At 45.3% G+C, this 20,508-nt stretch overlaps 2 protein-coding genes across 2 annotated transcripts in view; one reads left to right on the top strand and one right to left on the bottom strand.

Annotated features, from left to right (window-relative positions):
* The window catches only part of TNN (tenascin N), a 55,200-nt gene extending 48,862 nt beyond the window's left edge, over positions 1–6,338 (bottom strand). The window contains exon 1 of the mRNA XM_050963081.1: positions 6,267–6,338. Within this exon, the coding sequence (XP_050819038.1) occupies positions 6,267–6,276 (10 nt within the window). The 5' untranslated portion in view covers positions 6,277–6,338. The remainder of the gene's footprint in view (positions 1–6,266) is intronic.
* A 6,535-nt stretch (positions 6,339–12,873) lies between these two features.
* MRPS14 (mitochondrial ribosomal protein S14) lies at positions 12,874–18,789 on the top strand. Its single transcript, XM_050963439.1, has 3 exons — positions 12,874–12,958; positions 14,470–14,628; positions 18,232–18,789. Exons 1-3 carry the CDS (start codon positions 12,896–12,898, stop codon positions 18,412–18,414), a joined length of 405 nt encoding a protein of 134 aa, XP_050819396.1. The 5' UTR covers positions 12,874–12,895; the 3' UTR covers positions 18,415–18,789.
* Positions 18,790–20,508: the final 1,719 nt, after the last annotated feature.

Genomic DNA, 20,508 nt, shown 5'->3' with positions numbered 1-20,508 from the left:
CATTGAAAAGCACATTGCAGCCACTTGCATGCTGGGATACCACAATGCACTGCTCTCTGCAGCCGTTGCAAGAGCTGCTAATGTGGCCATGCTAGTGCTCTGTCAGCTGTCAGTGTGGACAGACTACAGCGCTTTCCCTACTGTGCTCTACGAAGGCTGGTTTAACGCAAAGCACTCTACATCTGCAAGTGCAGCCATGCCCTTAGTGTAAATGAGAGCAGACTCTGGCCTGTTTTGTGTTATTGATATTGCCACTTTGTACCAATGAAAAGTGCTTAAATAGACACCAGCAACAGTGAAAAGCAGAACTCATTCATGATGATTTTCTATAATCACTGGCACCCCACAAAATACCCAATATCCACTGTGCCCAAGTTTCACAGAATCTAGAATGGAAAATATCTGTTCAGTTCTCTAATATTCTAGTCCATCGCCCAGCCATTTGCTTCCTATTATACATTTACTCATTTTATCCAATCTAGTGGGGCTCTCAACTTGTCTCTTCAATCCACATGGCTACTTATTTTACAGAGTTTCCATAAACTTCATTTAGTGTAAATGACTGAATTTCTCATCTTGACTTTCTGCACTGAGGCTGTGCTGCTATTTCCGACACCATTTCCTGTAGAAAGCTGCTCCTAACAATTTTATTTTCCGGTGTGGGATGATGTTTTGAATATGAGTTGTGTGTGCGTGCGCGTTTAATTCTGATCTTAGTGAAACAAAAAACACATCTTGGGCTCCAAAAGGACTGGGTTATTGTAGCTACAATATGAGCTGACCACATTCTGCTTTGAATACAACTGAATCCAACTTGGTTACACTGTTTCCTTGAGTGAGTCTATTGCCTTTTTCAAGGACATCACTCACCAACTGACTCTTTACCTAAGTCTACAAAAGTTTGGGATGATTTCAGTGATTAGAAAACAGAATGGAAACCAGTCAGGTAAATCTTTGGGCTTATCTATCTTTCTTTTTCTTCTTATGTGTTTTCTCTTCTACAAAGTCTACATTTTTGTATGTACTTGGCTTCCTAACTAGTGTGAATGAAAGATTTATGCCTGAATCCCCTCGACTGCTTTGAAAATCTCTGCATCTTTGCTTTTTTAAAATTTATTTATTTTCCAACTGAGTTGTTTAATATAATAAGGTTTTTGTAGCAAGGGTGTAACACTAGCTACGAGGCTTCTTTTTATTATCTATATTAGTTACCAATCAGATATTTACATTATTCATTCAGTGTGTGGGTGGGCTTTTTACGTGTGATTAATTGTTATTTTATTACAGTAAATCTCTCTCTTTAAGAGAATTTTTTTAAATGCTGTATAATTCACAATTTTTGTAATTATTATAATTGATCACTTCAGTCTATTTTTTTAATTTTGTTTTGCTAGTGAATGTCATCTTTTTGACATAAACAGTATAATAAATAAAATATTTATTATGGAAAATAGTCTATTTAATTTGACCGGATGATAAAGAGCTTCAAATAATTTGGCCCTATGGAGTCTGTGAAATGACATGTGCACTGTAAGGCATGAAAAGGCTGTTGAGCAGGTAGATAATTTATATATCAAGCATTTTGTTATTAGTTTGTGTTGCAGTCGTAATTTGTAAATATGGATAAACACCCTTAGTATGAACCCATGACAAGAGGAAAAGCCTTTTAAAACAAATAAAAATCATAGAAATTAGTGTCTGAAATAGAAAGTGTAAAGAACACAACAGATCCTGAAATAACCAGTCTAGGAGTGAAATCCTGACTCCACTGAAGTCAATGGCAACTCCCATTGACTTCAATGGAGACAGCATTTCACTCTAGATATTTGTTTCTTTGAAGTAAAACACTCTGAGCAAGTTTAAACCTTTTAACTTGGAACATATATATTTACTGAAACACCATTTTCTGTGAAATATGTATTCTAATAACATTTACCTGCCACACAGGTGTGTTGTGAGGCTTATTTCATTAGAGTTTGTAAAGTGCTTTGAGGTCTTTAGGTGAAAGGTGCTATAAAAGGGAAAAGAATGATTATTCATGCTTCATCAAGTCTAAGAGTATTCCCATTTCTTGTCCTAAAGGAAACTGTAGAAAAATGTTCCCCTTACCTCTGGGATATTCTTCAGCTGTCTGATAAGCAGCAGGGTCCTTCTGTTTTGACTACCACCTGCAATGGGAAACTGGAGCAAGCTAAAGGTTGGCAACTGCTCTTCTCTTCCCAGCTCAGCTTCTGATGCCTCTTTTCCCCTCTGGAAGTTTAAATCTCCTTCAGACTAGATGAAAGGAGCCAATAGAGACACTTGGGTGTTTCCCTTCTGAGCTTTTCATAAGAAATAAAGAAGGTTTGAGAGATGGTGAAAAATTCTTCACTGTGTCTCACTCTCTCATTCTATCAGACCCTATCCCTTTACGTTTAGATTTTGACTAAAAACCAGCAGATGAGCTAGAACCTGAGCCACTATTCTTATGAAGTACTAGAGCTGACTGAATATAAACACCCATTTTCATGAACATTTTCAGAACGTTGAAGCTTTTTTCATTTCAGAAGATTGGAAATGGACCTTTTAAAAACAGATTTTAATAAGTGATACAAATTTTTTTCCAAAAATCTGATTTTTGGTATACTAAATGTTTCTATTTCCATTTCAATGTTTTCTACAATTTCTAATGTATCAAAAACAGACACATTTTTCACAGGCAACGTCAACAATGTTGCCATTTTTTTTTTGCAAAAATTTGATGCCTTTTAAACAAAAATCTAACTTTGTATCGACATAATTATTGAAAATGTTATTGAAATGGTTCTCAAATGAAGCCTGAAGCCCACACAGATTTTGTAAGGGACATAACCCAGCCTCCAAGACTTTGCCATTTTCTTGGGTGGAGTTTGGCAACTGTTAGGCACTAGGGAAAACCCACAAACTAATGACAAGCTTGATAATGGCAGAGGCCTTTTGAATGTATGATACTACACCACTGAAGGAGCAGGGGTTTGTAATGGGGAGCAAGGGAAAGCGGGCTCTAACACAAGCATGACTGATTTCTGCTGCGTACATGTGGAGCCATTTTGGGGAGCCAGGGAAAGTTATACCACTTTCCTTCCAGTATTCCAGATTGAACCCTATTGTAACCAGAGGCTGCCTTGGGTACTTTTATTTTTGAGGCTTGGAACTCTGGATTTACTTCTTGCCTTCTTTATTCATTATCACTTGATCTTTTGCCTATAGGGAACTGATTCAGAGGAGGCAGCAGGGTCCAATGATCTAAGCATAGGACTCCGAGCCAGGAGCAGCTGCATTCTAGCCCCTTTTTGATTCTGACACACTGCGTGACCTTGTACAAGTAAATTAATCTTTCTCAATATCAGTTTCCCAGTTCGTGACATGGTGACAATGGCCCAGATCCTCCAGTATTGTGCAGTACTTTATGCCTCCCCACTAGGGAAGCGAGGCCCAGCACAGCTGGCCATGGCCAATTCTCCACTAGCCTAGTTTGTATTCCACCATCTTTTTCTATTGCTGGCACAGGGGGCATAGTGAGGAGAAGGGGGCCATGCCCAGGTTGTCTCAGGGCCCTGCTGATTCCCATCTACCACACAGGCTTCTTAGAACCAATGGCAGCTGGAGCAATTTAGAGTGCAGGCTGTCCCTAACTTACAGTAGGGGACCATCCTGGCTCAGAATGGGCTCATGATCTGACCCAATCACACTTACCTGCCTCATGGAGATGTTGAGGATTCCAGCACTCTGCAATACAAGGCACTATGCAAATACTAAGTATCATAGACATGCATCGATCACTTCTTCTCTCATCTGCTGGGATCTGATATAAAGTATGACGCACTTTATTACACTGAGCATATTTTTCCAAACACTCCCTATGACTGCAAGTCAAGGTATCACATCTGAGCTGTTGGCATAAATAACTCTCACCAACAATGGACTGCTAGAAGTGGGGGGGAAACGTTCTGGAAACTTTGTCAGCTAAGGCAAATTGAATTCAAAGTCATATTTTAAAGAGATTCTGGACATTGTCTGAAACCACTTGAACATAACAGTTTATACCAAAGGACATCCTCAAGATCCATATTAAATAAACTGTTGGCTCTCCTGGTTTAAAGGACTCCGATATGCCATATTTGTATTTGCTTTTTCCAAATGGTTGCTGCAATAGGAGAGCAGAAAGGACTCCAAGAGAATTCCAGGAAAAGGCAAAACTGTGCTTTTTGATAGGCATGATGGATCTCAACTTGATCTGAGAACTCCAGCGGGCTATGCCCACATAGGCAGAGAACATCAGAATCACAATCCATCAGATTGCTTTGAGAGCAGTATTCACCCCATGATGTTATGCTTTATATCCATGACAAACTGTATTAGTCTCAAACTATTGGAGAAAATAAAACAATAATGTTCAGGGGCAGAGTCTCTCCTGTGCTGAGATCTGCCCAGGGCAGAGGAAGAGGAGTGTGACTATCAGAGATCCAGCTACAGTTCTCAGGTTTCAGAGTAGCAGCCATGTTAGTCTGTATCTGCAAGGAGTACTTGTGGCACCTTAGAGACTAACAAATGTATTTGAGCATAAGCTTTCTTGGGCTACAGCCCACTTCATCGGATGCATAGACTGGAACATACAGCAAGAAGATATTTATACATACAGAGAACATGAAAAGATGGAACTAGCCATACCAACTGTAAGAGGCTACAGTTCCCTGATTCTTTCCCCTGAGCGGCTCCAGCTCTAGCATGGGGGCTTTTGTAACTTTCACTAGCTGGCAATCAGGGCCAGCTTTAGGAAGTGAGGGGCCCAATTTGAACAGTTTCGACGAGGCCCCGGCAGAGATCACTTTAAAAAAAACACCATACATGTAAAAAAACACGTGGGGCTTGTACTCACCGGCCGGTGCTCCGAGTCTTCGGTGGCACTTCGGCGGCGGGTCCTTCACTCACTCCAGGTCTTCGGCGGCACTGAAGGACCTGCCGCCAAAGACCCAGAGAAAGCAAAGGACCTGCTGACGAAGACCCAGAGCGAGCTAAGGACCTGCCACCGAAGTGCTGCTGAAGACCCGGAGCGCCGCCAGGTGAGTAAAAATTAAAAAGGTGCCTCTAGCCAGGGAAGGGATTCTCACTGGGCGCGGGGCCCTCTTAGGTGCGGGGCCCGATTCGGGGGAATTGGTGGAATAGGCCTAAAGCCGGCCCTGCCCAGCTAAGAATTGCTGGAGCACAGCAGTATGGCTTCAGACATGCCCCCTCCTGCCCCGCCTTGGCCCCGTTGCATCTTGTGAGCAGTATAAAGGGGCTAGATTGGGGAGGAGAATTTGGATCTGAGGTTTGTGAGCAGATAACTTGCTTTTTAACAAGAAATATCTTTAAATCACTAATTTAGTAAAGTCAGAGGGCAATATACAGTACTTGGGAATTATGGAGCCTTCCCCACACTGTTATAGCCAATATGTCTGGAATGCGTACAGGATAGCAAATATCCTGCATGATTCCTACATGCCCTGCCAGTTGTGCAATCATCATTCTGTTAGTTCAGCAGTGTTCGCAGCATGTGTGCATTAGACTGTACGCATCTGCACAGTACTTGTATTAAGTGAACTGACAAATACTATTTCTTTTGTTGTTTACAGTGCAAATATTCATAATAAAAATAAATATTAAGTGAACACTGTACACTTTGTATTCTGTGTTGTAACTGAAATCAATATATTTGAAAATGTAGAAAACATCCCAAAATATTTAAATAAACGGTATTCTATGATTGTTTAAAAGTGCAATTAATCACAATTCATTTTTTTAAATAGCTTGACAGCCCCACTTTATACCTTTAATCTGGCATCAGTCTCCTTATATATCCCCCTCCCCAGGAACATACTCATCAAGAATGAGGGGGGATTTGATAGCTGCTTTCAACTACCTGAAAGGGGGTTCCCAACTGGATGGATCTAGACTGTTCTCAGTGGTAGCAGATGACAGAACAAGGAGTAATGGTCTCAAGTTGCAGTGGGGGAGGTTTAGGTTGGATATAAGGAAAAACTTTTTCAGTCGGAGAGTGGTGAAGCACTGGAATGGGTTACCTAGATAGGTGGTAGAATCTCCTTCCTTAGAGGTTTTTAAGGTCAGGCTTGACAAAGCCCTGGCTGGGATGATTTAGTTGGGAATTGGTCCTGCTTTGAGCAGGGGGTTGGACTAGATGACCTCCTGAGGTCCCTTCCAGCCCTGATATTCTATGATTCATCACACACAGCACCTCCCATACTCACCTCTGTCCATTTTCCATCTGAACTCACTAGCTCCCCCTGCAGCTGCTCAAGGATAAAAGCAGGTCAAATGCTACAAAAAACAATGCACAATTACTGATTTTTTTTTTTAAACAAAATCTCTTTGGCTATGTCTGTGTCCCTTTTTGCATTTGCATTTCATAAATATTCTAGCAAATGAGCTCACTGGCCAGCAGATTTTCAGAAACAGAGAATTCAAGCAAATACTTGAGAATATCTGTGAAAAGCAAATTTTTCATTCTTCCTGCAACCACCAGAAACTTGATTTTAAGCATTCCATTCAGCCTGTCAGGGACCAGAAACACACCATGTAACTTAGCTGCTCAGATGCACATAGCTTGAGTTTTTAGTATCAGATACTCACAACAAACTGCTAATAAATGAGTTACAGACCAAGAGCCTGGCTATCCTGTATTTTCAGAGCTTTGTGCTCCTCAGGTACTGGGGGATTCCCTCAGTGTAGGGGAATCTTCATTTGATGTAAGAACAGCTGTAGTGTCTCCTATACCAAACCTCGATTACCCTCTTAGGTCAGCATCCTCACTGCTTTACTCTGCAAGCAGTGCAAAGGGGCCAGCGCCTGGGCCAGGATTTAGCCCAGAGCCTTACATCTCTGGGTTGCTGGTCCTGAGCCATCTCAGGTGAGTAGTGACTGAAAATTGCTACCATATTATGGCACTTTGGTTGCCTGTGTGATGTGCGTTAGTGGTCTCAGTCCAGTGCCTAGAGGACAGATGTCCACATGACAGAAACCATCCACCACAAGTAGCACTGAGGTTGGCAGGGAGACCAAGGATATAACAGGCTCTGGAGACTGAACTATCCTCTCAACTATAAAATCAGTCCCTTTAGGACATGGACACGGTTGATGTTCTTTGGCAGGGTTCATTATGTTACTGATTCTGCTGTGCATAAAGAGACTTCAATCCCCAGGACTCAAACTGCAAGAAACTGTGTTTCTATTGTAACACATTAGAACCCCTCTGCCTCTGCTCAGACTGTCACATGGACAAAAGGCAGCACGTCAGGCCTGTGAAAGGAGATAATTTCAAAGGCAAGACTTTTTGGATGCTCCAGCCAGTAGATATGAATTGTTAATTTCATCAAGAGGTTGAATTCAAAGTGAAGAGCCCGACATAAGTTCCACCTGAAGTCACAACTTTGTTTACTGCAGCAAAAAGTTATTTTAACCCACCTTGATTGAGATTCCACACAGTGCAAAAGGCAGTTATTCTTTTGAGGCACTATCGTATAGGAAGAAACACACTGCATATGCAGAATTTCCCAGTCATTTTTCATTGGTGAGAGGATCATGATTGTTCTTTTGCCTGTAAACCACATGTACTTAATCAAAATTTGTGAGCTGAGGTGGTGTGAAATCTTGCCACTGTAAATTAGCTACTAAAAACCAAGAATCAGACTTATGAAAAGCCAGGCAGATGAAGAGGCAGCTTGAGAGACGGAAGGAGAGAGATGAGAAAAACAGACTGATAGATAAACCAAATGTGTAGTAATTATGGACATGCAGCACAGACATAGTTAAATGGAAAGTGACCGCATTGTGTGGTGTATTGCTTAATCACACTGCATCATATTTTCCTGCTGGAACTCCATTCCCATCATTTGTACAAGCTCTCCCCTCCCAACATCAGATCCTTGTGGTCTGTACAAAGGCTTAGCCTGAGGTTTTGCAAAGGCTACCAGTTTAATCTAATGAGGGAGGTATTTATTCAGACTGACATCAGCATGGCGATGAAGTTCCTACACAGTGTAACCATTGAAAATTATTTGGTTCCTGCCCCGCAGCACTTTAAAGTGGAGTTTCACTATAAAAGGAAAGGCATATGGGACAAAAGCTCGACCCCCTTTACTCCAAGAGTGGTGGCAAGAGTTCTCATCAGTCCTGCAGTGGCAGGGGGTTGCCAGCAGCCTCAGTAATGATGGACTCTGAAAGTAGTATCTTCACTCACATTGGGAAGTAGCTATAGCAAGTCTAACCCAGCTGTTCTTTGCTCCCTGTGTAAAGAAGCAGCTGCAATAAGATCAGGAACTAGGAATTCCTCTCCCTTCCCCAGCACAGTGCCAACTTTCCTCCACTTTGGCCTTGTCTATATTGGGAATTTGCCCCAATTCCAGATGCACACCCTGGTGTGCATCTTTATGTTCTCTACAAAGAGCCAAGGAACATCGGATCCTGTGGCACCTTATAGACTAACAGACATTTTGGAGCATGAGCTTTCGTGGGTGAATACCCACTTCGTCAGATGCATGTAGTGGAAATTTCCAGGGGCAGGTATATATATGCAAGCAAGCTAGAGATAACGAGGTTAGTTCAATCAGGGAGGATGAGGCCCTGTTCTAGCAGTTGAGGTGTGAAAACCAAGGGAGGAGAAACTGGTTTTGTTGTTGGCAAGCCAGTCACAGTCTTTGTTTAATCCTGAGCTGATGGAGTCAAATTTGCAGATGAACTGAAGCTCAGCAGTTTCTCTTTGAAGTCTGGTCCTGAAGTTTTTTTGCTGCAGGATGGCCACCTTAAGATCTGCTATAGCGTGGCCAGGGAGGTTGAAGAGTTCTCCTACAGGTTTTTGTATATTGCCATTCCTAATATCTGATTTGTGTCCATTTATCCTTTTCCGTAGAGATTGTCCAGTTTAGCCGATGTACATAGCAGAGGGGCATTGCTGGCATATGATGGCGTATATTACACTGGTGAACGTGCAGGTGAATGAACCAGTGATGGTGTGGCTGATCTGGTTAGGTCCTGTGATGGTGTCGCTGGTGTAGATATGTGGGCAGAGTTGGCATCGAGGTTTGTTGCATGGATTGGTTCCTGAGCTAGAGTTATTATGATGCGGTGTGCAGTTACTGGTGAGAATATGTTTCAGGTTGGCAGGTTGTCTGTGAGCGAGGACTGGCCTGCCACCCAAGGCCTGTGAAAGCGTGGGATCATTGTCCAGGATGGGTTGTAGATCCCTGATGATGCGTTGGAGGGGTTTTAGCTGGGGAGTGTATGTGATGGCCAGTGGAGTCCTGTTGGTTTCTTTCTTTGGTTTGTCTTGCAGTAGGAGGCTTCTGGGTACACGTCTGGCTCTGTTGATCTGTATCCTTTTTTCCTCATGCGGGTATTGTAGTTTTGAGAATGCTTGGTGGAGATGTTGTAGGTGTTGGTCTCTGTCTGAAGGGTTAGAGCAGATGCGGTTGTTCCTCAGTTCTTGGCTGTAGACAATGGATCGTGTGATGTGCCTGGGATGGAAGCCGGAGGCATGAAGGTAGGCATAGCGGTCGGTAGGTTTTCGGTATAGGGTGGTGTTAATGTGACCATCACTTATTTGCACCGTGGTGTCTAGGAAGTGGACCTCCCGTGTAGATTGGTCCAGGCTGAGGTTGATGGTGGGGTGGAAGCTGTTGAAATCGTGGTGGAATTTTTCCAGAGTCTCCTTTCCATGGGTCCAGATGATGAAGAAGTCATCAATGTAGCGTGGGTAGAGAAGGGGCATGAGTGGACGAGAGCTGAGGAAGTGTTGTTCCAGATCAGCCATAAAAATATTGGCATATTGTGGGGCCATGCGGGTGCCCATAGTGGTGCCACTGATCTGGAGATATATATTGTCATCAAATTTGAAATAGTTGTGTGTGAGGATAAAGACACAGAGCTCAGCTGCCAGTTGTGCTGTGACATCATAACCTGTCGTGCAGAACACAATGCCATCCACAGCCTCAGAAACCACCCTGACATTATCATCAAAGAGGCTGATAAAGGAGGTGCTGTTATCATCATGAACAGGTCTGACTACCAAAAGGAGGCTGCCAGACAACTCTCCAATACCAAATTCTACAGGCCACTTCCCTCAGATCCCACTGAGGAATACACTAAGAAACTGCACCATCTACTCAGGACACTCCCTATACTAACACCGGAACAAATCAACATACCCTTAGAGCCCCGACCAGGGTTATTCTGTCTACTACCCAAGATCCACAAACCCGGAAATCCTGGACGCCCCATCATCTCGGGCATTGACACGCTCACTGAAGGACTGTCTAGATATGTGGACTCTCTACTCAGACCCTATGCCACCAGCACTCCCAGCTATCTCCATGACACCACTGATTTCCTGAGGAAACTACAATGCATTGGTGACCTTCCAGAAAACAACATCCTAGCCACCATGGATGTAGAGGCTCTCTAGACAAACATCCCACACACAGATGGAATACAAGCGGTCAGGAACAGTATCTCTGATGATGCCACAGCACAACTGGCTGCTGAGCTCTGTGCCTTTATCCTCACACACAACTATTTCAAATTTGATGACAAATATATATCTCCAGATCTGTGGCACCACTATGGGCACCCGCATGGCCCCACAATATGCCAATATTTTTATGGCTGACCTGGAACAACACTTCCTCAGCTCTCGTCCACTCATGCCCCTTCTCTACCCACGCTACATTGATGACTTCTTCATCATCTGGACCCATGGAAAGGAGACTCTGGAAAAATTCCACCACGATTTCAACAGCTTCCACCCCACCATCAACCTCAGCCTGGACCAATCTACACGGGAGGTCCACTTCCTAGACACCACGGTGCAAATAAGTGATGGTCACATTAACACCACCCTATACCGAAAACCTACCGACCGCTATGCCTACCTTCATGCCTCCGGCTTCCATCCCAGGCACATCACACGATCCATTGTCTACAGCCAAGAACTGAGGAACAACCGCATCTGCTCTAACCCTTCAGATAGAGACTAACACCTACAAAATCTCCACCAAGCATTCTCAAAACTACAATACCCGCATGAGGAAATAAGGATACAGATCAACAGAGCCAGACGTGTACCCAGAAGCCTCCTACTGCAAGACAAACCAAAGAAAGAAACCAACAGGACTCCACTGGCTATCACATACACTCCTCAGCTAAAACCACTCCAATGCATCATCAGGGATCTACAACCCATCCTGGACAATGATCCCACGCTTTCACAGGCCTTGGGTGGCAGGCCAGTCCTCGCTCATAGACAACCTGCCAACCTGAAACATATTCTCACCAGTAACTGCACACCGCATCGTAATAACTGTAGCTCAGGAACCAATCCATGCAACAAACCTCGATGCCAACTCTGCCCACATATCTACACCAGCGACACCATCACAGGACCTAACCAGATCAGCCACACCATCACCGGTTCATTCACCTGCACGTTCACCAGTGTAATATACGCCATCATATGCCAGCAATGCCCCTCTGCTATGTACATCGGCTAAACTGGACAATCTCTACGGAAAAGGATAAATGGGCACAAATCAGATATTAGGAATGGCAATATACAAAAACCTGTAGGAGAACTCTTCAACCTCCCTGGCCACGCTATAGCAGATCTTAAGGTGGCCATCCTGCAGCAAAAAAACTTCAGGACCAGACTTCAAAGAGAAACTGCTGAGCTTCAGTTCATCTGCAAATTTGACTCCATCAGCTCAGGATTAAACAAAACCAGTTTCTCCTCCCTTGGTTTTCACACTTCAACTGCTAGAACAGGGCCTCATCCTCCCTGATTGAACTAACCTCGTTATCTCTAACTTGCTTGCATATACATACCTGCCCCTGGAAATTTCCACTACATGCATCCGACGAAGTGGGTATTCACCCACGAAAGCTCATGCTCCAAAACGTCTGTTAGTCTATAAGGTGCCACAGGATTCTTTGCTGCTTTTACAGATCCAGACTAACACGGCTACTCCTCTGATATAAGGAACAGTGGGCCATCCGTGTCTAAAGCTTGTGTACGGCATATTGCTGCGCATGGGTGTGAGGGAAGTCTCAGCACATTGAGGAGGTAAAGCAGGAGTGACCCCATAATGAAGCAGTGGAGGTCTGAGCAGAGAATGGGGGAGCCTGGCATGCTCTATGGCTAGCTAGATTAGCCAGAGAAGCCCAGCTGCTCACGTAGGTCTAATGGTTAATTTGTCACAGACACCTCTGGGCTTCATCTCTTCAGCTGAGCCCATTGTGTGGGGCATCACCCACGGGGCAGGGCCTGTTTCCCCCTTTGTTCATAACAGCACAGAGCACGCTGGCAGAGACTGACAAACTCGAAGGGTGCCACTTGGGGCTGTGAACTCCAGGCTTCATGGGGAGTCAGGACAGGATCGCCCACTCCTTGCCAGGAGCTTTCACCTCCTGTGGATTTCACTCTGTCATATGGGTCAGCAGCTTCATCCTATGGGCCTGAAATAGGAGCAGTGCCAGGGGTTGGGCTGCAGAAGGGAAATGAACAATGTGTCCTCTCATCCAAACCCACGGCTCTGCCTGGTTCCACCAAACCTCTTCCTCCCACAAACCCCCTTAAATCCCCTTCCCCCAAGCCCATCCTCCCTCCAACCCCCTTCCCTCATCCCTAAACCTCCCTTCCTCCACCAACCCTCCCAAAGCCTTTCCTTCCCTAACCACCCCTCCCCCAAGCCCCCCAACAACCCATCCGCCCAAACTCTCCCTTGTCCCCCAACTCCTCTTCCTCCCCCAACCCCCCCTCCACCTCCTCCACACCCCAGCCACCCTCACTCCCCCCATGCCCCGCCCCGCCCCGGCGAGTGGCTGTGAGCGCATGCGCCAGACTGGGAAGATGGCGGCCTCCATGCTGGGCTGGGCGCTGTGGGCCGCTCGGCAGGTCAGGCCCGGCTCGGGGACTCCGCGGGGCTCGCGCTGGGGCTGGTAACTTCCCTGGGCCGGGCCCCGGTCACTGTCCCGCCACCGACTGGCCGCTGAGCCCAACCTCTGTGCCTGCCCCGGCTCCGATCCGTGCTCCTCGGTGCCCCCTGCCCGTCCGCATTGGCCCCCTCGGTCCCTCCCCAGCGCCCCCGCTCCCTGCCCTCGGGATTCCCGCCCGCTCCCTGCCCTCGGGATTCCCCTCCCCAGCGCCCCCGCTCCCTGCCCTCGGGATTCCCCTCCCCAGCGCCCCCGCTCCCTGCCCTCGGGATTCCCGCCCGCTCCCTGCCCTCGGGATTCCCCTCCCCAGCGCCCCCGCTCCCTGCCCTCGGGATTCCCGCCCGCTCCCTGCCCTCGGGTTTGCTCCCTAGGCAGCCTTTGTGCCTTTGCCTGGTGCCCTCTCTGCGGCTCTGTCTGGTGGCCCATGTCCCTCTCCGGAGTTGGTCTGGAGCTATCAGTGCAGCTCACCAGGTTCGCTCGCCCCTGGGTGAATTGTAGTGTTCCCGTCTTTTCAGGTTGGTTAATTTAGGCAGGTAGGATTGGTGGCTTGTCTGGAGAAGCATTTTACAGAGTGCGCCACTTGGCTTTAGAGAGAGGCAGTGTTGTCTAGGACAGTGGCTCTCAGCATTTCCAGACTACTGCAGGTGAAGAACCAGCAGCAGGAGAAGAGCTCCTGTTTTCATGGATAGATCCCTAGTGATGCACTCTCTTCCCTTGTTTTTTTTTAGCAGCTAAAAATAGAAAAGCCCTTTAGGATGTTTGATATGTATGTCTCACTCACACGATATATCCTCTATCAAGACTGTATAGGCCATTAAAACTAGATTTTGTTCTGTGGGTTCTAGGAGGTGCTAACAGCCCTTTTATTTATGATTATAATGATTTGTATTCCAGTAATGCCTACAGGCTTTAACCAAGATCAAAGTCCCCTTGTATTACGTGCTAGTAGGGCATTTTATTAAGACTAGGGACTGTGTATTTAAATCTTGACAATCATAAGACTCCATTGTATGCTGTGTAAGAAACACACCTGTGCTGGGATGTATAATCCTGCAGGCCTTGTCTGTGCTACAGAATTTTGTGTCTGAACATAGCTGTCAACAGCCATGTTAACACTTGAAACTACATACAGTTTGTCCTGGTCTACGCTGACTGTTAAAACATGACAGATTGCAGTTGTCAACAATTGTGTCCTTAGAGATGATAGAATTTCATGACTGAGGCCAGGCCAACAAGAAAGCTAGTTGGTGTGATTAATCCTATAGCTCAGCAAAATTCTCTGGATGGGTGAAGAGGGTGACTGTTGCCAGTATTGTCAGGCCTGAAGACCAGAGGAGTCAGAGAAAGCAGTGATTGAATCCAAATGAGGTAGAGTCTAGAAAGAGTAAATTGGAATAAGCAATACTTGGAGTTGAGTGAGTGATAAAATACTGGAAGCTGCAGATTTAACCTTTATATTTTCCCCTTTGTCAGATATTCCCCTTGCCCTGTAGAGGGCAGGTGCGGGGTTACTACGTGGACTGGAGGATGCTGCGTGATGTAAAGAGACGGAAGATGGCTTATGAATATGCAGATGAGAGGTTGCGAATCAACGCTCTCCGAAAAAACAGCATCTTGCCTAAAGAACTGCAGGTAAAGTAAAGTCCATTTGTACTTTCCTGCAGGACCATAACTCTTCAGGTAGAAGGTATGTGCACCCACATTGCTGCAGCAGCAGCATTCTCTGAGCATCACAAGCTACTTTGTATGAATCTAATTGTGCAGCCAATGCCAGGCTTCAGATTCTGGGGGGGTCAGTCTAGAATACCTGCATCCATTTAGTTTACAAGCTCACTTCACATCATGTAGCTATCTACTCAATATTGATACTCAGCTCCAGAGCCATGTCCTTTTTGGGTCATTCTCAAGAGAAATAAAATCTCTTGGGTGGAACTCCTTTGCCACTGCTAAAATCAGAAGTCAGAGGGTATTAGAGCAGGAAGTGGTTATGTACTGCAGGGGTACAGTGAACAGCTTAATTGTTCCTATGGATGTTCCTACAGTCTTGTTTTTCCTTCTGTAACTGTCACTAATGGATGAGTTTGAGGGCCATTTCCCTTTTAGGTATGGGAGGTTCACTATCTAATTCAGTGGTACGCATACTTTTCCAGTCACGCCCTCACTTACCATTAATGGAATCTGTCTCTGCCTCCCTCCTCCATTACTGCACAGCCAAGGCTTCCTCAGCTGCAGGCTGCTTCTACCTTGCAGACATGCTGCACCGCTAGGGCAGGGCCAATATCTGCCCCTGCCTCTCTTTGGTTTTCAGCCAGGGGGTGGAGCCAGCATTCTGTGCAGAGGATGCTGGGAGCAGAAATTGGCACGGCACACTGACCCACAGGCTAGGTGGCCCACTGAGGTACTTGAGGGTGGAGGTGCTCCCTCCCTGCCCCCAAGGGGGCTGGCACAAGCTGTCTGGCATTGCCACTCAGTCCTGAACATTCCTCCATGCCCCCCTAGGGGGGTGTGCCCCATAGTTTTGCTCACCAGAGGTTTAGTTCCTAAAGAAATCCTGTACATCCAGGCTGATTTCTGCTCCCACACTACTTTAAAATCTTGGGGCATGATTCATAGATCCTGCAAAGACTTCCCTATATGCTTAATCTCAAATATTTAAGTAGTCCCATTGATTTCAACACTATTGTGCACTGTTAAAATTAGACTTTTACAAGTCTTTCCAGGATCAGGACCTTTTAGATATAATTTCTGGATTTTTATTGTCTAGTCACCACTACCTCAGCCAATACATCTGAAAACCCTAATACAGCCAGCAGGTATCACCAGGGCTATAGAAATTGCTAGAGGGGGGATAGAAGGAAAAAGGTAAGTGCTGCTGATCTGACTCTTAAGTTAAAACATTCTGCTGGAAGTAGCTTTTTCCCCTAGCTGAGCCATCAGTTTCCTTATTTCCCAGTGCCAGTATTTACAACAGGAGATGCTAACTCAAACCAATGAGGGACTGAGAGAACAAGCAGCAAGACTTCCCCTCAGAACTCTGTCTTCAGCAATTGTTTGTCTGGAATCTTTACTTATATTCTAAAATAAAGCTAGCAATCTTCTTTATAGACTGACCAGGAAATGATGCACCCGAGCTGCTGCTGTGAGGAGGGGTGATCATGGGAATACGTTAGGATTCTGCTCTGGCTGGTTTGTTAAAGGGATGCAGAAAGAGTTGATTTGTAGTAGAGAACCTTCTGACTTCTCTGGATGAGTAAGTGCTCTAGTATTTTCTGGGTGGTTGCTCATATAACTAGCATATAAACTCATTTCCTCATAGAAATTATTCAGACCAAAGGAACAATTGATACCTCATGGGGAACATTCTCATTGTGTCCTGTTTTCAGTCTCTCTACATTTTCTGTGGAGTTTCCTTTACAGGGATAGCTTTACCTACCCTTCTGAGTGAGATATAGCATGAATTGTACTCACTGCTATGAGCTGGCCTTTACATGCCATATTCACTTACCAACATTAAGGTAGCATCAGCCTACGGTGGACATTTGATATAAAAACAAGGATTGCTGTTGGTTTATTTGCTCATGCTATTCCCCAGCTGGTGGTGGTCGTCTTTCAGAGTCACAGCTAGCTACTGTAGTAGTGAATGTGACGTCAGGTGGGGAAATGAACTTTGTAGAATTCCCTTGTCATTCTAGTGCCCCTACTAGTCTTCAGAAGTAGGGAAGAAGAGCATGGAAAACGAGATCTGTGCTGTTGCTTTCCACAACATGGTACTTGGGCTCTAGCGAAACACTTAAGCAACAGACTCCAGATATGTGCCTTTCAGAAACTCTTTGAGTAGCATCAGAAAGGCACCAGTTAATTCTGAGCAACTTCAGTGTACAAATCAGACTTGTCTATCTGTTGTAGCTGTGATGTGGAAAATATAACAGCTTCTTACAGCCTCCAAAAGCTGGTGCTACAAACTCCCTATCGAAAAATGGAAGTTTACATTTAATTTCCTAATTTAAAGGACACTATTTTTTATTTATTTTTTGCTATCTATGACAAATTGTGGCTTGAAATTTATTTCCTTAAAGACTTGTTTCCCTAACTACCTACCTTCACTCCCCAATGTGGTTGCACTGGCTTGCTCTTCTAGGGTTGTTTGAAAGTATTAGGCTTTGTACATAAATCCCTGAAGCATCTGGTTTGAAGATAAAACATAGTTACAGTGACTCTGCAAAGGTAAGAAACAGAAGTAGGTCATCTGTGCAGTTTCTTGACCTTTTGTCCCTTTGAGATCACATGGCCTTTTTAGCAGAAGGAAGTTTTGCAAGGGTACTGCAAGCCTCAGGGAAACAGTAATTGAATGCAACACCATTTACCTGATCCAGCATTAGACCCTGCCACTGCCTCAGTTTCCCTGTTTTGGGTTTTCCCAGTGTGACTATACCCAAATTCTTCTGAATCAAATACCTCTTCTTGGAGCTTGGGATATAAAAATATTACAGTTCAAGTGTCAACTTACTTCAAAACAAGCCTCTCCCTGACTATCAGTTTCACAGCCCTTTGCTGGGCTCAACAGTTCTTTGTCAAACCCAACTCCTGCTGCTGTTTTCAAGCCTCTTTTTCTTACAGCTTCCTGTCCCTCCATGCAGGTTGCTCCAGCCAGGTCCTTCCTTCTGGCTGGAGTTGAGACATCTTCCTCAATCTCTTCTGACACTGGGTCCCCCTGCAAGAATTGTCCTGCTCATAGTAGGTCTCTCTCTCCCCAACTGAGCAGGCTCCTTTATCTGCCTGGAAGCCTCTCCGCTGGGGAGATAGCTAACATGAAACAGGTGGGGCTGAGCTCAACTCCCGTAGAGGGCCAGCCCACCCTCTAACAGAGACACTATTGATAAGTTGTAATTGTCCAACTGGACAGTTCAGTGACTTGTGTGAAATGCATGAGGACACATTTCAGTTCCTAATGGAGCAGGGTCCTCAATCCAGCAAGTAGAGCCATTAAATTCCGTGGGAAGTCTGAAGAGAGAGAACATAGAAAAGCCTAGAGAGCAAACTGCCCTCTCATTAGTGGAGAGGTGATGGCTCCAGGGTAGGAAGGAGGCATATGCTGGTACCTGTGCTGTGGGTAAGGAAGCCTTCAGGCCTATCCATCACTACCCCCTTCACTAAACGGCCTTAGAAAACCTAACCTTGGGCAAAATACAGCATAGCAACTTCTGTGTGTGTAATTGCCCCTTCCTTTGGCTCCAGGAAATAGCTGATAAAGAGATTGCTGCCCTGCCACGTGACAGCTGCCCTGTGAGGATCCGGAATAGATGTGTCCTGACATCCCGTCCACGAGGCGTGAAGCGGCGCTGGAGGCTTAGTCGAATTGTTTTCCGCCACCTGGCTGACCACAGTCAGATGTCTGGGATACAGAGAGCTATGTGGTAAATCACCACCAGGACTTGTTTGCTCAGTCAAAAAGAGCCAGACTGGGCCTAGTTCATGCATTCCTGTAACTGAAAAAGCAAGACTGTCCTTTTTGTTTAAAGTTCTGCATAAACGTAACAGAAACAAGTAGGGGGAGGGGATAGAGAGGATGCAAACAGCAGTCATTGCAGTTCTGTCACTGGGATACCACTGTGAGGGGACTACTGCAAATCTGATGGCGAAGAGATATGCGTAGGGGCGAGTAGGAATGCGCCAAGCCAGGTTGTGCTAAAGGCAGTTTCATTTTGCCATGAATGGTTGCTACCCTGTTATAAAACCAAGCTTGGATTTGTAATTAAAAGGAACATTTAAATTAAAAACACATTACAGTACAGACTTGTTCAGTGATTCCTGTTCACTCTTTACATTCAGACTGCAATGACCTCTTTTGACCAGATAACTGTGCAAAAGTATCACTACAAACAAGGAATCACACAATGTAGCAGGGAAGTATGCTGCAGTGAATATGAAGACAAGCTCCAACTACTGTGGCCAAATAGCTGAATGTAAGCCCACCCTCAATTTAGACACTACACCCGTTCACTTTATATGTTATGGGCAGAGCAGGCATAGCAGTGGACAAACATCCCATCCAGCTGCTACCCTCATATGTCCCAGGTTCAGCATGTCCCTAGCCCCACTTCCATGTTACAGTTGTTCTGGTAGTAACCCACTTGATGAGCAAACTGCACAGGATTTTTGGGCGCTGCAGGGATCTTTAGCTTAGGTACGAGGAGCGTTGCTGCAGGGTAAATGAGGAAGCCAAAAAACATCCGTGGGGGAGAGAAGCAAACAGTGTAACCATGAAAGTTATTTATTGCCAGGTAATAACCATAGGGAAGCCAAACAAATAAGAGCTATACTATTAAATCTAACTTAAATTTGATTATAAAGGTCAGGTTTAGAAAACTATAACTGCTCACTCAAGTCAGGGTCAGAAGGATATACCTAGAGAGAGAGAAAGATGGGTTCTCACCACTCTGTGAAGCTTGAATCGATTGGGGATTCCAAGTGGTGGTGGTAGCTGAGTGTCCTGCTGGAGACAGGCAGAGCCCCTGAGCACATGCAGTCAAGAGATGAAGTCCCAATGGAACTGATGCTGATTTTTGGATCCAGGCATCAGAACACTTGAGCACAAGCAGGGGTTTTTGTAGGGAAACAACACACTAGATTTGTTTATGGGTGAACTGATGGCTCAAGGGAGTACACCAAAGTTTTGTTCAGGCTAGACAATAGGACCTGATCATTCCTGGTTATGGGTGGTGGTCCTTGGAGGGAGCTCACAATGCAATTAGAGAGCTTTACTATTTTGGATACCAATGAAGGATTTATTACTAGAATTGGTCTGATAACTACTGAGTGGGGTGTGGGCAGGCAGATTCATTAACATCTAGAGCAGTGATTTTTTCCCCCCCTCATGCGGTGCCTCCCTGCTTTTCTGGTCCCAGAGTTCCATGCGGTTCTTGCCTTGGAATCTCTCTCCTCTATTCTGTATGCTAACAGCGATGCCTCCCTATCCTATCTTTGATGCAAATGAGGCTAAGGAAGATTCCTTAATCCTGGCACCCTTGTCCTGGGGTTTAGATGTGTCTCCTGCTGCCTTTTCATTCCTTTTTGTTAAATTCTTCTGATCAGCTTTGGCCGAAGCAAAGGCTGTGGGGTGGGGAAGGTCTTTCATGAGACAGGCTGGGTCCTGTGCCCTGGTTTCCCAACAACACAGAAGTGACAGGTAACACCCCCACATTCAAGGAGATGTGCACAGGATCCCTGCCCCCTTCCTATTCTGTGATGCCTTCCCTATCCCTCACATTGCTGGGAGGAGCATGTGTTCAATCCTACCTTTTACCCATATTCTGCCAGTTGCCAAGCATGCAGAGGCTCCTTTTTATAGCAGCAATGGTTGAGCAGCTTCCTGCTGCTAATATGGGAAGCTATAATGAATTCCACATTAACCAACATGGGGGCTAAGGCTTAGTGCTGTTGACCTCTAGGCTCCTACCCATCTCAAAGTAGAGTGGGAGGATGTCAACAGTTGTACTGTACTCTAGTAGACAG

The sequence above is a fragment of the Gopherus flavomarginatus genome, chromosome 7, assembly GCF_025201925.1.
Source record: "Gopherus flavomarginatus isolate rGopFla2 chromosome 7, rGopFla2.mat.asm, whole genome shotgun sequence".
Lineage (NCBI taxonomy): Eukaryota > Metazoa > Chordata > Testudines > Testudinidae > Gopherus > Gopherus flavomarginatus.
This window is presented reverse-complemented; position numbering and strand designations above follow the sequence as displayed.

Excerpts from the sequence above, each read along its gene's own strand:
- MRPS14 (XM_050963439.1), top strand. The coding sequence starts at position 12,896 with ATGCGCCAGACTGGGAAGATGGCGGCCTCCATGCTGGGCTGGGCGCTG. Across the intron at positions 12,959-14,469 it reads CGCTGTGGGCCGCTCGGCAG|ATATTCCCCTTGCCCTGTAG; the intron begins GTCAGGCCCGGC and ends CCCCTTTGTCAG. Across the intron at positions 14,629-18,231 it reads TCTTGCCTAAAGAACTGCAG|GAAATAGCTGATAAAGAGAT; the intron begins GTAAAGTAAAGT and ends CTTTGGCTCCAG.